Below are 16183 nucleotides of genomic sequence, written 5' to 3'. Positions count from 1 at the left end.
TTGAAAGCATTCTTACTTTGCAGCATTTTTTCCACACCTGCCTAAAACTTTTGCACAGTACTGTATATATATATATATATTCATTATCTATCTGCTGTCAGAGGCAGTTCAGTTTCCTTGCTCCTGCTAATCTCTCCCTCCCTGCGAATGTTCATGTTCTTATTATATCAGCAAGTGCAAGTAGGAAAATGTTTTATTCTTGTCAAATGATTTTACACTAATGTAATAATCCCTTACAATGGCTGTCATGCCGCTACAATTATAAGTGTGAATTTATTGCTGGACTGGTTACCTAGCCATTCTGGAGACAGAGGGAGAGAACATACATTTCCTATGGATTTTCCCAAGCCTCGCTATGTTACTCAGTTATCCTAATGTTAACCTAGGGAACATACTGATGAGGAAGTGCCTGCAGGATTATCATTGCTCACTGATGAGGCGAGGAACTGTTTATACTCCTTGCTCTCTAAATAAGGAAACTGCAGACATATGACCATTCAATGAAGTTGGACCCTGAAGGGCCCCTTCATATATTCCACTTTCAGAAAGTTGTCTGAAGTAATTCATTCCAGCCTGAATCTTCTGTAGCAGTGTATGCCAGGCTCATGACAGAGGTGGCAATGCAGGTTAGTGCTGAGAGATCTCCATATTGCTAGTTTACTACTGAGTGTTGTTGATGTCAGAATGACGATGGGGTGTAGGACAGCCTCTAAAGTATAAAGATAGGCCGAGCAAATATATCTAGGCTGCCGACCAGTACTCCAGAGCTACAAAACATGGTCCCTACCACTTTGAAGTTAGCTGGGCTCTATGTATTTACTCATTTGCTCCCAGGCTTTGGTTTCATGTCAGCAACCCCTATCTGCCTTCCAAAAATAAGCTCCTGCCGCCATGCTGAAGAGAGAAAAACAAGGAGGGCGGTATTTTTAGGGCCATTAATTCTGACCACGTGTCCAGAAGGTGAACCGGATGGTTGTTGCACAAAGGCTTCTCATCACTATGTCCTACGGAGCCAGAATTCACTGGACGTTGCCTGTTATTCTTCTGTTGGGTTTTATGGCTGATGTCGCCAGGTCTTACCCTATTCCAAGTAGGGCTAATGGAACATTATTTGAAAGAACATGGGAATCGTTTCTTTCCAGATCGATTGGAATGCCTTCCGACAAATCAGATGCAAAGTGGAAGACCGATTATTTGCAGGGAATTAAGAGGCAACGGAGGCTTTACTGCAACGTTGGAATTGGGTTTCACCTGCAGGTCCTCCCAGATGGAAAGATAAATGGAGTGCACAGTGAAAGCCCCTATAGTGAGTTACAACTTCACGTTTAGTACAACATTTTTTAATCATCCCTCTCTGCTAATTACGACATGCATGTCTAACTTTGTTCGTTACTTTAGACTTTTAAACAGAGAGCATCTGTTGGAATTCACTGTCAGGCAAACGAATCTCAGGTTTCAGAGGCTTAAAACTGACAGAAATTCCCAAACGAACCACATTAGACAGCCCAGGAAAGTGAAATGGGAAACAAATACAGTATTGCTGCATTTCTGCAGGTTTACACCCAGAGCTTCTTCCTGCAGTCACTGTGAGGAGCTCTGATAAGCAGTTTATTCAGGAAGAGTCATGGGCACCGTTGGGAAAGGTAGCGGGATTTATTCATGTATTTTATTACATTTTATGCAAAGTTTTATAAGTTACAGAGGCACCACTTATTTGGTGTTTAGTGGATAGTTAAGTTACCCAAACTTAACAAGTAAAATAATTAAAGTCTATTGGTGCTTTTTGCAAAGTGTTCTAAGTGAACTGCTGAATTGCCGGTATGAATTTTGGGATAGATGCTGTTTGGGGGCTCCTTGATTTTGGCTTGTTGTGATTCAGGAGTTTAATTTTCTAGAAAAAGTATGGTTATAGAGAAATTGCATTTATTAGTAAATCATACTAATTATTTGTACTGAAAGAGTAGTAGATGGTTTGACACGTATTCAGCAGATGTAATTGACAGTGCCGGATACACAATTCATTTGTGGTAAACATAGATCTGTCATGGCAATAAACTAATACTAAGTGGTCTATTTACTAAGCTTTGGAGAGAGATAAAGTGAAGAGAGATAAAGTATCAACCAACCAACCATGGGGCAGATTTATTAAGCCTGGTGAAGTGATAAAGCAGAAGGAGATAACATGCCAGCCAATCAGCTCCTAACTTCCATGTTACAGGCTGGGTTTGAAAAATGACAGTTAGGAGCTGACTGGCTGGTGCCTTATCACCTTCCACTTTATCACTTTACCAGGCTTAATAAATCTGCCCCCATGTCCTAACTGTCATTTTTCAAACACGGCAGTCAGGAACTGATTGGTACTTTATCTTTCTTGACTTTATCTCTCTCCAAGGCTTAGTAAATAGACACCTTAGTGATGTCTGCAAATTATATAGGAAAGCAACCATTTCACCTTTCTACTTTATACAAAATAATAACAACTTGGGAAATAGTTCATAATAATCACTTATCTCCATTCCTAACTTCATCCCCGCTGCAGGTATCCTGATAAACTAAGCCAGTGATCTTAGAATTTATTTTACGTCAATACTACTCAAGTATAATCTCATGAGTGGATAATATATGGATAATCCTTTGTTTACCTGGATAATGCTATTATACAATATTCCTGCCATTTTCTAATTCCATGCATGTTTGGTCCATTGTTTTGTTTGTGAGTGATATAGTTTCTGGTGGTGATATATGTTATAGCTCATGTGGTGATAAATTGATGGGTGGAATAGTTTACAGTTAGGGGAATATATTTTATCATTCACTGTATGGTTTACTCTGTAGTTTCCAGGACTGATTTATTTTATAGTTCATGTATGTGATATTAATATATTTGCTGCACACTTACCAAATTTTAAAGTGAAGCTATAAGTATAGAATTGTAACTTTAGGTACTTAGTCATATCAATAATATATGATCAATGAAAACTGAAGCTCTTCCAAAATTAAAATACCTTTGCTGCTGCAAACATAAAATCTTGTTAATCGACTATGCCAACTTATAATGAATAAGTTCAATAATATGTGTATAGCCATACAGATTGCAAGCTCTGTACTTTTATAGTATATCACATAATAGTCTATTTGAAGACAAGTTTGGCTCAGTGGCTGTGTAAAAAATCATGCAGATAAAGGGCTAAGGGGCCCATTTATCTTACAATATCTGCAGCTATTTCCTAGAAAACTCACGTTTTCGGGGACTAACCGCAAATATTATCATATGTATCCCCCCAAGGAGGGATCGCAGCAGGTATCTCTGATACCTGCTGTGATCCCTCCATTTCTGCCCACAGCCACATCCCCCTTATAGCTTTCTATTGGAATGCAATGCTGCCCGATGTATCAATATTTTGATTGTGGTAGCCCATTGTAGCTTATGGGTTACACTTCGGGAGATGTAGTTCTGGCAGGGTTCTCCAGGAACCCTCCACCGGAAAGTCACTATGACTGCGCACACATGTAAATGATTGGCACTTAAAAATACGGGCAAATCCACACAAAGTCCTATTACGAGCTGTGTTGTAAAACTTTTGACTAAGGAGTATTTGCTGAGACACTGTGGGGACACTCCTCTGGTTCAAATAGCACTGTGTGGGGGACCCGGGACAACCGACCCTGTCGCCTCTCTTTTAATCCAGCCCTGTGTTTCTCTGATTAAAAGGATATTATGGCAAGCCTATGTACTGCATATGAAATGGGGATAACTGTAGAATATTTTTGCAGGGGTAACTGTATATATAAAACCATGTTGTCCATATCAGCTTGCTATGAATAAAGTTTTGTGAAATTCTCTGTGAGTTGCAGTAGATTAGGCCACAGAGACGCTGTACAAATTCCTATAGGCTATTTCCTGGAGTTCTGGTGATACCAAGTCAATGTTCTGCTCCAGCTTCACTATACTGCAAAATTCTATATTGCACTGTTTAAGAAAATTTCGATTTTCATACATTTATATAGTAGATCTGTATTAAAGGTTACCGCTGCATTGACTGCGCACATAGCGGTAGGATTAGGTACTCCAGTATTACTAATGAAAGGAAGCATTGGATTGGTTGCTATGGGTGACAGAACCTTGTCTTGATGATAACTTGTGGAACAGTTTCAATAAATATCACCCACTGTGTGCTATGTATGCTATGTGCACTGCTTGTGGTGTATGTGCATAAATATGCATATATCTGCATGACAGACAGAAAAATCTATATCTGTATATTTCCCCCTGTCTTTAAAATTTTGTAATGTATATAGTATATATCTCATGTGTCAGATTGGTAATGGATGCATGTTTTCACAAATTATTTTGAATAAGCAATATTGAGGGAGGATAAGCTATACTGGAATGGTTATAACTTATTTCATTGTAGCCGGTACATTACATTACTGTGTTTTGTTTACTCAGGTCTCTTAGAAGTTTCTACAGTAGAAAGAGGAATCATCAGCTTGTTCGGTGTGAAAACCAACCTATTTATAGCAATGAACGACAAAGGGAGAGTATACGCTTCAGTAAGTATAAGCATTACATTAGTTGGCATGAAAACTGAACATTTACTGCAAATCTTAGAAACTATAAATGAAGAAACATAGTAATAATGGGGGTCATTCCGAGTTGATCGCTAGCTTCTGTTGTTCGCTGCGCAGCGATCAGGCTAAAAATCTGCATTTCTGCGCATGCGTATGCACCGCAATGCGCACGTGCGACATATGTGAAAACCGCAGGCATGGCTGGGCGAACGCTGGGTGGGTGTGTGACGTCAAAAGCCGTCCCTCCGTCGTTAGAATCAACGCACACGAAGAGTACTAACTACAGGGCTGGTCTTGTTTTGCACAAAATTATTTTGTAGGCGCTCTGCTGCACAAGCGTTTGCACTGCTGCAAAGCAAAAATACACTCCCCGGTGGGCGGCGACAATGCGTTTGCATGGCTGCTAAAAGTAGCTAGCGAGCGATCAACTTGAAATGACCCCAATATACGGTGTACAAGTCTCCCATGAGAAGACAGCATAACTATTTACTAGGTGCATCATTGGTTCTCAGTGAATGGATAGACTGTATTGCTATAATTATGTGATCATCCCAAAAAATAGCACTTGCCATGTAGTTGACATGTAGCGTTTACCTGAATGCAAGGATCTTATTTTGAGTTGATGTGACTTGTAAATACTGTAATATAGCATATTATTTCAGAGATTTGTACTTATTTATCTGTTATCATGGGTTGTTTTATTTTATTTTATGAGGTATAATGCCTGTTAAGCATTTTGCGTTCAACCATTGTCTTTAGCTGCCACTGTTCCATTTGTTCTTGATTGCCAAGTACCAGTGTTTCCTTGTTCTGGGATGCCAAGTGCCAGTGTGCAATTTTTCTGGAATCTCAAGTGCCAGTGTTCTGGAATTCTAGGTGCCATGGCCCCATTGTTCTGGGATTCTAAGTGCCAGGATCTCATTGTTTTAGAGGTTCAAAGTGCCAGGTTCACATTGTTCTGGAATCTCAAAGCCAGTGTGCCATTGTTCTGGGATTCCAAGTAACAGTCTCAAAGTTCTGGAATCCTAAGTGCCCGGGTCTCATTGTTCTGGTATTCTAAGTGCCATGGTCCTATTGTTCTTGGGGTTTTTTAAGTAACAGTGTCCCATAGTTCTGAAATCCCAAGTGCTAGGGACCCATTGTTCTGGAATCCTAAGTGCCAGGATCCAATTCTTCTGCGGATTCTAAGTGCCAGTGTCTCATAGTTCTGGAATCTCAAATGCCAGTGATCCATTGTTCTGGAATCCCAAGTGTCAGTGTTCCGTTGTTCTGGTTTCACAAGTGCCACTGTTCCATTGTTTTTGCCCCACACTACCACTCAATGTAATTTTTTGCATAGCAGACATTCGGGGGATTCCAAGAGGCAAATCCGGGAACCCACTGGGAGAGAAATCTACTATATTGTGAGAAACACAGTATATGCAAATTAGGCACATTTGATGCTGGGTACACACCTGGCCAATAGATTAGCAGTTCTACCAATCCGCCAACCTATCTGATGATTGGTAAGTGCACACTTGTCTGTCTGATGTGTTGTGCCTAACATCACAGCTGTGGGCGGGCATTTAAATATGTCGCTCAGTGTGTACCCAGCTTAAGGCTAGCCAGCCAGTGTTAATTTTTACACAAATTTTCAATTTAGTTTTAGTCTTAGTTGCTTACTTAAAATTGTAGTTTAAAGTCATATTTTAGCCTTTTTTTCTTGCTTTGTTATAGTCAAAATTTAGTCAGGTTTTTATTTTAGTCTAATTTATGGTCAATGTTTTAGTCATAACTTTTGCAGTTTAATGATACTGTAATGGATTTTGCTGAAGAAAATTTCTCTAAAATTCCCTTGAGAAGTTTGCATACCTCTAACCATGGGGTGGCTCTCGATATCCCGGCTGTTGGGATCCTGGCGCTCAGCATACCGGCGCCGGGATACTGACCGCTGGGATACCTACTGACCGGATACCGACCGCTAGGCAGTGGCGTGCGGTGAGGTCAGTGGCTGGTGAGGCACTACAGCCATAATGTCCGCCAAATCCTGCCGATGACCCCTACCGCCGCTGAGCCAATGCCTGCTACTGCCCCCCCCAACACCACCCTGAACACCAATACCCTCGACCCCCGTACCCACACATACCTCGCCTGCGTGTTCCAATACCTGTAATACCTAAGTACCAAATAATAATAATACAGCACAGACTGAGTAGGGGTAGGACAAATAAGGGGCAAATTCACGAGCCATCAGACATTCACTTATGCTTTGGGGAAGATTCAATTAGCCATGGGTGTAGCGCAGCTGCTGCTTCCTGTTTAAGGCCCGAGGCTATTCAATTACTTGCCAATTTCAACACGCTGTAAGCCCACAGCAAACGCATGTATTATTGTTTAGTCATAGCTCCTGGGTTAAGTGCCAAGAGCTATGGAATTACTCTGCGTCTGGGGCTTACTGCATGGGGTAGATCCTGTAATTGAATATAGCTCATGGCAGTTCCATGGCTAATAGAATCTGCCCCTCTGCTTAACATATTCCTAGGGCTGTATGACGGAATATTAACCAGCAGCCTTCTCTGCCTACTGGATACAGAGAGAGAGGGGATAAAGTGGGGAAAGATGGGAGAGATGGGTGGGAGAGGAGTATGCAGGGAGAAAGAGGGAGTGTAGGGGGGTGGTGCCAGTGGGAAGAGAGAGAGAGAGAGAGAGGGGGGGGGGGGGTAAGAGAGACAGAGAGGGAGGAGAAGAGAGGGGAGGGAGAAAAGAGATGGGGAGAGAGGGGCAGAAAAATTGAGAGAGGGTGATAGAGGGAGGAGAAGAGAGAGGAGAGACCAGGTTTGAAATGGCAATTAAACAAAATAAAAATACACGTACCGCAGTGCATACTTGCTGTACGGAAGTCTATGTCTGCGGAGCTGCTGTACATGCTGAGGCTGTCTCCGGCATGGGGAGGCTGTCTGCACTGCTGTGGATGGTGGTGCTTGCTGTTGAGCCGCAGCCCGTGCTGTGTGCTTGCTCCCGCCCGGGTCACCTCTTCCTGCTCCTCTTCGGTGGATGCATGTGCCGCTGCGGTTATAAAGTGCACTGTCCGCCCTACTGCCTTGAAGCAGAGACGGACAGTGAGGATGACGCGGAGCGCTGCGGCCGCGCACAGCCAGCAGATGCGATCTACTGTCACTCAAACTGAAGCTGGGCCTGTGTGGAGACCGGGATCTGGACGCGCCAGTGGCAGCGACATCAAGCACAAGGAGGAGGCGCCGGGTCCCAGTGAGTACTTCTGTGCACATCGCTTAGATGTTCCCCCTAGCAGTGACAGCCAATCACAGTGCCCATACTGTTCTGCGGCACTTACACAGGTGCCGCTTGTATTACTTTTTCAATGGGCTTTTACAGCCCTTTGCTTGGACCCACCCCCTGCCCGCCCCCTGCTTCCGCCCGCTTACAAAGCACAGCGGGAGGCACCGTTCTCGGTGCCGCACAAAAGCAATTTTACATGTGAAAACATTAAAATGATATAAAAGAGATCCTTATGACACACAATATGTGTCATAAGTATCTTCTTTGTATTCTTTTAATCAGGAATGACAGGGGAGGCACTGCCTCCCCTGCCTCCCCTGACTGCACGTCCCTGCCGCTAGGATACCGACTGCTGGGATACCGACCGCTGGGATATCGACAACTATTTTCCCTCTTGGGATGTCCACGACACCCCTAGAGGGAGAATAAATAGAGTGGCACGCGTAGCGCGCCACCGTGCCCGTAGCATGGCGAGCGCAGTGAATATGCAAGGGCTCTTTTGTGCTTTCCACACTGCTGGCATTCCGGAGGTCGGGATCCCGGCGCCGGTATGCTGGGCGCCGGGATCCTGACAGCCGGCCAAGCGTAGTAGACCCCTAACTATGTGTTCAATAATCTAAGCTCAGTAGCCTGAGAATGTGTTACATACTGAGTCTGACTTACTGTAGTCTTCGCATATATCATATACAAATGTTAGAACAAGCAAGTGCAATGCACAATCATATTTCCTTCACAGCTGGTCAAATTTATTTTCTGCAAATATCTAGAACACATAATTGTTCTTTAAAAATGTAAAACCCTACTTCCAGTGTAAATTTTGACAAGGATTTTAAATTTAGTTTTAGTCTTAGTCAAATTTTTTTGCATTGTTTTAGTTAAGATTTAGTCAGTGGATCTCCGTTTTAATTGTAGTCTAATTTTAGTCCTGAAATGAACCGTTGACGAATAATTCTGGTCAAATTTTTGGTCGACAAAATGAACACTGTAGCCAGCAACATTTTTTATACTATATGCAACATACGACACTTATTGTGTAACATTGACTGGTTGGAAATTGCTGTCAAATTATATCTAAAAATAGTGTAAAGATTGTTGCAGTTGTGAATTTATTTTGATGTTTTTATTCATCTTGGATGAAATATTTGTGGTTTTATTTCTTAACAGAATAAACAGTATATTTTAATTTTGTCACTAAGTTAGCAGTACTGAAAATAAAACAAGTAAACAAAAACACATTTCTCGAAAATACATTTTTTGTGTAATTTTTTTTGTAAATGTTACAATAAAGGGGGTAATTTCAAGTTGATCACAGCAGGAATTTTTTTAGCAGTTGGGCAAAACCATGTGCACTGCAGGGGAGGCAGATATAACGTGCAGAGAGAGTTAGATTTGGGTGGGTTATTTTATTTCTGTGCAGGGTAAATACTGGCTGCTTTATTTTTACACTGCAAATTAGATTGCAGATTGAACACACCACACCCAAATCTAACTCTCTCTGCACATGTTATATCTGCCTCCCCTGCAGTGCACATGGTTTTGCCCAACTGCTAAAAAAAATTCCTGCTGCGATCAACTTGGAATTACCCCCAAAGTTCATTCATGCAGGTGCAATATGTGTGTTAATACATAGAAACTATATATCCAAATTATACCAAAGAGAAGGTGGCGGTGCTGTATCTCAATAGTGCCATCAGAAAAAGCACTGCATTGCTCTGTATTTTGGAATATGGGATGATAGTGTAGGCTGAGAGATTTTATCTAGAACTCTGTAGTGACTTTATCCATAGTAAGTTACAATAGAAGGTGCATTGTTCCTAAATATAATATACACATTTTCTTAAATAAACATTGAATAGATGACACCTGAAAGCGCAACGTTAATTTGTAACTGTAAACCCCTCATGCTAATTTATTTTATTTATTTATATTACTAATGTACTGTATCCGGGTGTTCTGGGGATGCTGACCGCATTCCCTGTATCCAATGGGCCACATTCCTTTATTGATGCTGGGAAAGATAGACAATTGAGCCCAAGACATGTTCCTATTAGGCTTATAGACAACAACAGATATTGTCCTTCATAAAGTTCAGCTTCATCTTGTACTGTACTGATGACCCGTGATCAGTACTATCACTGATCACGGGTCATCGACGGTCATCGCAACAATGCTAATCGCATATGTACAACTACTAACATGCGATTAGCATCGCAATGAGATGCCAGGGGTGCCCTGCGATCAGTGATAGTCCTGAGAAGAGGATTTGTGGCGTCCTCCGTCACCTCCCAGCACCGGGAGGTGACGTGTGCAGGGAGTCCCTGGGCTCCTCCTTCTCCCCCTGCAGTTGGAAGGAGACAAGGCTGTGATGCAGGGGAAAAGGAGGTGGGGGATCCTGGAGCAGGCTGCCAGGACACACTAGTGAGAGAGTGGTTGGCGTGAGTGGTGAGAGCGGCGGGTTGCGGAAAGAAGCCCATAGACTTCTATAGGGTATCGCCATAAAAAGATGGCGATATCCTCCACGCCGATATGTGGGCGACTGGGTCTTAATACATTTGAAAATGCGGTAAAACACCCGAAAACGGGGGGGGGGGGGGGGGGGGGGGTTAATGCACTTTTGCACTTTTTCCTTAATACATCCTTCCCCTTTGGTGTCAGAATCCTTGTGGTGTCTGAGCTGAGTTTCTTATCACACTCCTCACCTGTCTACGTGTTTGTTACCTGGATCATACAATTTGAGATTTGTTGGGACTACCTAATTAAATAAATTTTAGTACTGGGCCATAAGCAGGTTCTTATAATTGAGATCCAAATCCTGTCAGTAGTAAAAGCTCCCAACTCCAATTAGGCCATTTACGTTTTTGCCAAAAACAAAACAGTACTGACGGGCATGGAGTAGCACTTGCACTGTGCAGCTCTCCAGCCACTTAATCCTGTTTTAATATTCTGTACTCTCCCCCTGGGTCTAATACTGGGGCCATCGCTCCATAAACATCTCCTGCCCCCCACTGGAGCGGGTTTGAGCCGGCTGCCGCGGTTTCCTGTGGTCCTGGAGCCCTATATGCCTGGCGGCCCTGACCTATGCTGGGCCGGAGTGCGAGGCCGTTACCTTGAGCTCTCCTCTTACCGGAAGTCCGTCTCCTGCTACCCGCCGCCGCCCGCTTCGGCCAGCCGTGTCCCTGGTGGATGGGAGTGCGGGACTCTCATCTGCCGCCCCGTCAGCCTGTTGGAGTGTCCGGGGGGGCGTCCTGTGTGGGGCTGCCTGGGCCGCTCTGATTGCCGCGGACTCGCGCTGCCCGGGAAACCAGAAGTGCGGCTCCCGCTATTCGCCGCCGCCCGCTGCAGCCTACCGGGTCACTGCCAGATGGGGGAATTACATCACCCGACCCTCTAGTTGGGAGTGAAATCTGGAAGGATCAAAACGTGGCCGCCCTGAACACTGTCCACTGCCTGCCTTAGCGGCCATTTCCCGGACCCCCCTGCTGCTGTATGTCCCCATCCTGATTGGGACCCAGGCACACGGAGTGCAGATTCACTGCTGCGGGGAGAATTTATATTTGGGGTCTCATTTGAGCTGGCTGAGTGGCCATTGAGCTGCATATACCCTTTCCCCCCTCCTCCTGCTTCACTCCTCTGGCTCGCTGACCTTGCCCTCCTCATCTGTGGCGTGGAAAGTTGAGTCCTATCGCCCTATATCCCTTTTACCCACTGATATAAAAATTTTGGCTAAGGTGTTGGCTGGTAGATTAAATGCAGTTATTTCCCACATAATACAGTGGCTAGGGTCTGCATAGCCCGGCTGTGGCTGGCTGGTGATGCCCCGGCACTTAGGGCTTGGATATCTCTGGTCAACAAAACTATTGCACACGAAAAATTTGTGTTCCTGGCTAGGAAGGTGGAAAGAAAATTGTTTACAATATGGGGTAGGTGGATGGACTCCAGATACTTTAAGGATAAATAAAGTTTAGATTTGTATTTATTTCTTTATTTTATTTTGGGATGTTTTGGAGGTGGGTACCCTCGCGGCCGGCCTTACTGTGTTTACTCTGTTATGCTTATGCCTATACTGGAAGTGGCTTGTTTGGGTTGTGTTACTCCCAGAAGCCAACACTTTGCGAATGTTTGACCTATGAGACAATTTACCTGCTGATGTACCATGGGTCTTATGAATGTACAGCTATATATGTGGGTTGTTTTTTTTTGTGTATGTTGTAGTTTTTAGTCTCTTGTTGTGTAAGTTGTTAATGTAAATTCAAAAATTCAAATAAAAATTATTGAATTTAAAAAAACAAAACAAAACAGTACTAAAGGATGTGTTGTCGTATGTATTTTAAACAGTAGCTCCACTCAAAAATGACTGCAGTGGTTACGGTTACTACAATTTACTGGGATAGCTCCTGACACTTAAAATAGATGGCTTCCTGAAATAGCCACTTTAAAACTCATGAACATACTTTTGCTGCTATTTAATAGATAGGTTGTGAATAGTTGTAACATCTGTAGCATTGAAATATCGGAGGAGTCCACAGTTTGCTTCCATGGTTGCAGAGGGTGTTAAGGAGTGTCAATATTTATAAATAAAGTTATCAAATGGCAGCAACAGTATTTTACAGAGTTTTAAGCAAAGATTTCAGGAGGAAGTCCTGTTTTAAGTTTCAGGAGATATCCCAATAAGTTGCTGTACCTAGAATAATTATTTCAGTTAGGCAGAATCATTTCTGAGTACAGTTACCCATTAACTGTTATAAGTTTGAAACATTGAGAATTGTTTTGCATACATCATGTAACATAATCCTGTCACTCTACATCTATGCAATATGTTGATTACTTATAAAAAAAGTAATAATAATAATAATAATAATAATAATAATAATGATAATAATAACAATAATAATAATAATAATAATAATAATAATAATAATAATAATAATAATAATAATAAATAGACTCATTTACTCTAGGTTTGTTCACTTGGAAATGTGTGCAAGCATCACACAAATGTAAGAAATTGAGATAAAGGGCCAACAAGGAAATTTAGTTACCATGGCCCATTTATCATGCCTGTAATGCATGCAAACAATATTCAGGATCCTGGCTGTCGATATTCCGGCGTCGGGATCCCGATGTTTTCTGGATGCCGTTGTCTGTGTTCTGATGGGTGTCGGGATTCCGGCGCTGGTATTTTGGCAGTTGGGATCCCGACAGCCGGAATATTGAACATAACCCCCGATATAGAAGTACTTGAGAATGTGCTTAAAATGTGAATGAGAAATACAGTAATATTTCCACTGAGTGCAGATCATTGGAGAGCAGAGCATATACATTTTTACATTTTAGTTCGGAACAACAGATTTTTATGTGATTTTACTGGAAAACCTTTTTTTTGTGTTCAATTTAATTATCCGTACAGAAAAATGCAGATCTAGCTTTGTTTTATGTCGCAGATATACAGTTATTTCCTTCTGAAACTAATGTGTGCGGTACAATATATATCTCAGAATGAGTATGCTGATTGCTTAGCTGTCTGAGGAACTGCTACAATGATCTTGGCACAATAACCTGTAGAAGTGTAATCAGCTCTTGCTGACAGCTTCCAGCGAGTGATGAGAGACTGAATACATGGGTTATTGGGTTTGTTTCTGCTAAGTTTTTTTTTATTATTACTTTCGACAAAGCAATGAAAGGAACTGATCAAACCTTCTGGCTAATTTTCCAGCTGCCTAATCAGGGGTGTAGGTTTAGCAGCATTCTGTGTAGAAGTGACCGTCCTACAAAATCTGTTAGAGAAGGACACTTATTATTACTAGGGAAGATCATAGATACCGGTTTTGTGGGTCTCCAGTCCAGGAGATCCTGCAGGGTAACTGTAGGGGGCGTTACACAATGAAGCACAACATAACATCAAAAGCACCAATTTACATAATTACGAGGGCACAATGATGGGATTCACAGTAAAGGATGGCACCATGGCCCCACCCACATCACTGTGGAAGTAGGCAGAATACTGGAGTATTGACTGGTCTTCTGAGATCCTGGGAGACCTCCCCGAAATATGGGAGTCTCTCAGACAGTCCAGGATGGTAGGCAAGTATGCAGGGCCCGGACTGAGGGCCACACGGGCCTGGGGTGGAAAATGTTCAAGGGACTATTGTAAGAAGGGGAGGAGCTATGACCATGGTGTGTGGGTGTGGCCAGTGCCATGTGACCGTGTACACCCTACACTATCAGCACATTGCCTCCCTAAATAAATAAAAATAGATACATTGCATAATTTAATTTTGTGAGAAAACTAGAAAAGATATTTTAATACCTATAATTTATGGCCAACCATGTGACCAGCTGCCATGATAATGGGCCTATTTTTGTGTGAAGGCCTGGAGCTGGCGCTCCATCCGCCCATTTTTAATCAGACCCTGCTATGAGAGAATACTAATAGGTGGCTATAGGAAGATTAATGTCGCCAGGAAATTATATCACTACATCACAGTTTGTCCAAAACATACAGTATCTTACCACAAAAACACTCTACTAGATGAACTGTAAGTTGGTGTAGGCATTTAGAAAATGTTAGTTGATAATAGCAAAAAAAAAAGTAGTACCTTTATAAAATGATTCCACTGATGTACTAACCTTCTGATGCTTGTGGCAACTTCTGTAAACTGCCTTTTACTGACAAGAAAGAGGCTAAAGGAGTCCTTAATAACTGATTCTCTAAAAAAAAAGGAACAGTTAAAAAAAACAACCAGTAAATGAAATCAAAACAATTTGTTGCCTTCCTAATATATGTAAAGATCTTGTGCATCACCCTGACCGATCATTGGGTACGGGCTTGTTTGGAGGGGCCCAGGTCAGCTATTGACTCCTTTTGCAAAGCGGCGCCGAGTTGTTGTTTTTTTTTACTTTTTTTTTGAGGGGGCATGGCCATGAATCCCATATTTGGCCACTCCCCTCAGGTCCTTATCAGCTCTGGACAGCCATGTTCATAATCTTTTTGTATTAGATTTACAGGCATATTTACCAAGGTGATTTACAGGAAATCACCCTAATTCCAGTGACAGGCAGTAGGGTGAGGCAGGTAATGCCCACAAGAACCCTTTAGCTCATATATTGTGTGTAAATCTGGCTCTGATACTAGCCAGTGCCTCCTGAGCCATTTACCTCACCACACGTCCCTGCCTAATACAACTGTTAAATGCAAAACTAAGTATCCACAGGAATTAAGAAGGGGGACGCTTCAGATTTCTCCCCTATCTACTGCGGCCCATCCATTGTTGACCACAAAAGCAGCCCCCATAGGTTTCCGTGGGGGCTGGTAAAATGGCAGATTTTCCAATCTCCAGAATGCAAAGGATCTTTAGATGGTGTTTGCCTTTGTAGACTATGGGCCATATAGTCAGGGGCGTAGAAACCGGGGGGCAGAGGGAGCAATTGCCCCACCTCATAATGATATCTGTTGGGTGTGCAAAGACTTTGTCTTGCCCCAACATGAACTTCTACAGAAAAGCGAATGGGGATGAATGAAATAAAAATGGAGATGAAGCGATAACAGCTTTATTTGAACTCAACAACTGTTGTCGTTTCACCGAAAGTTATCTTCATGTTTGTCCTACAAATGTTTGTACATTTTTGTTCTTGCAAGAACTTTTTTCTTCGTTCTTAGAAGCCCCACTCATTTTGCTATCACTTGAGATTAGGCTGTCAACTAAATTATCTATCTTTCTAACAGCTATTGTACTAATTGGTAGTTAATATTAATAGTAATATTTATTTAATAATATATTAATACAATTTTATAGTAAAATAAACAATGAAACTGTGGTTGATCAACCCCAGAAACACTGACATGAATTAGCATAGGATTGGGAGTCTTTATATAGCTACAGTCACTGTTACAACGCAAATAACAGGGCTTCCAGGCCCTATAGTAGTCCTTGGCCCCATGAAAAAAAATGTCCTACACATAGCGCAGCATTTTACGAGAGCGTGATCCGAAGGCGGTGAAAATAAATTATAATTATCAAAGCCAGATCATGATAGATGGTAATTATGCACCTTATACCCCTTTCACACCGCACAAATAACCCAGTATTGACCCGGTATATTGCCGGGTCGACACAGGTCGCTGTTATTCAACCCGGGAATAAAGCAGCGTCATTCCAAGGTTGAATACCGGGTCAGGGGAAGTGTGAATGGGTTGATGCGACCTGGGACCCATTCACTACATAAGGAGAGGCGGCGCAGAGATGAGCTCAGCGCCGCATCCACACCCGCCCCTGATGCCGGCTCCACCCCCCACCGCTATGGCAACTCGACCCTGCATATTGCCGGGTCAGGGAGC

The 16183-nt window shown here is 42.6% G+C and overlaps 1 protein-coding gene across 1 annotated transcript in view; it reads left to right on the top strand.

The window, feature by feature from the left end:
• Nucleotides 1-653: 653 nt before the first annotated feature.
• The window catches only part of FGF6 (fibroblast growth factor 6), a 37872-nt gene continuing 22342 nt past the window's right edge, over nt 654-16183 (top strand). Inside the window, exons 1-2 of the mRNA XM_063928476.1 lie at nt 654-1306; nt 4451-4554. Coding sequence (XP_063784546.1) covers nt 970-1306; nt 4451-4554 — 441 coding nt within the window. The 5' untranslated portion in view covers nt 654-969. The remainder of the gene's footprint in view (nt 1307-4450; nt 4555-16183) is intronic.

The sequence above is a fragment of the Pseudophryne corroboree genome, chromosome 6, assembly GCF_028390025.1.
Source record: "Pseudophryne corroboree isolate aPseCor3 chromosome 6, aPseCor3.hap2, whole genome shotgun sequence".
NCBI classification, from domain to species: Eukaryota; Metazoa; Chordata; class Amphibia; order Anura; family Myobatrachidae; genus Pseudophryne; species Pseudophryne corroboree.
Note: the sequence above shows the minus strand (reverse complement) of the source record. Positions and strands in the feature narration are given on the sequence as shown.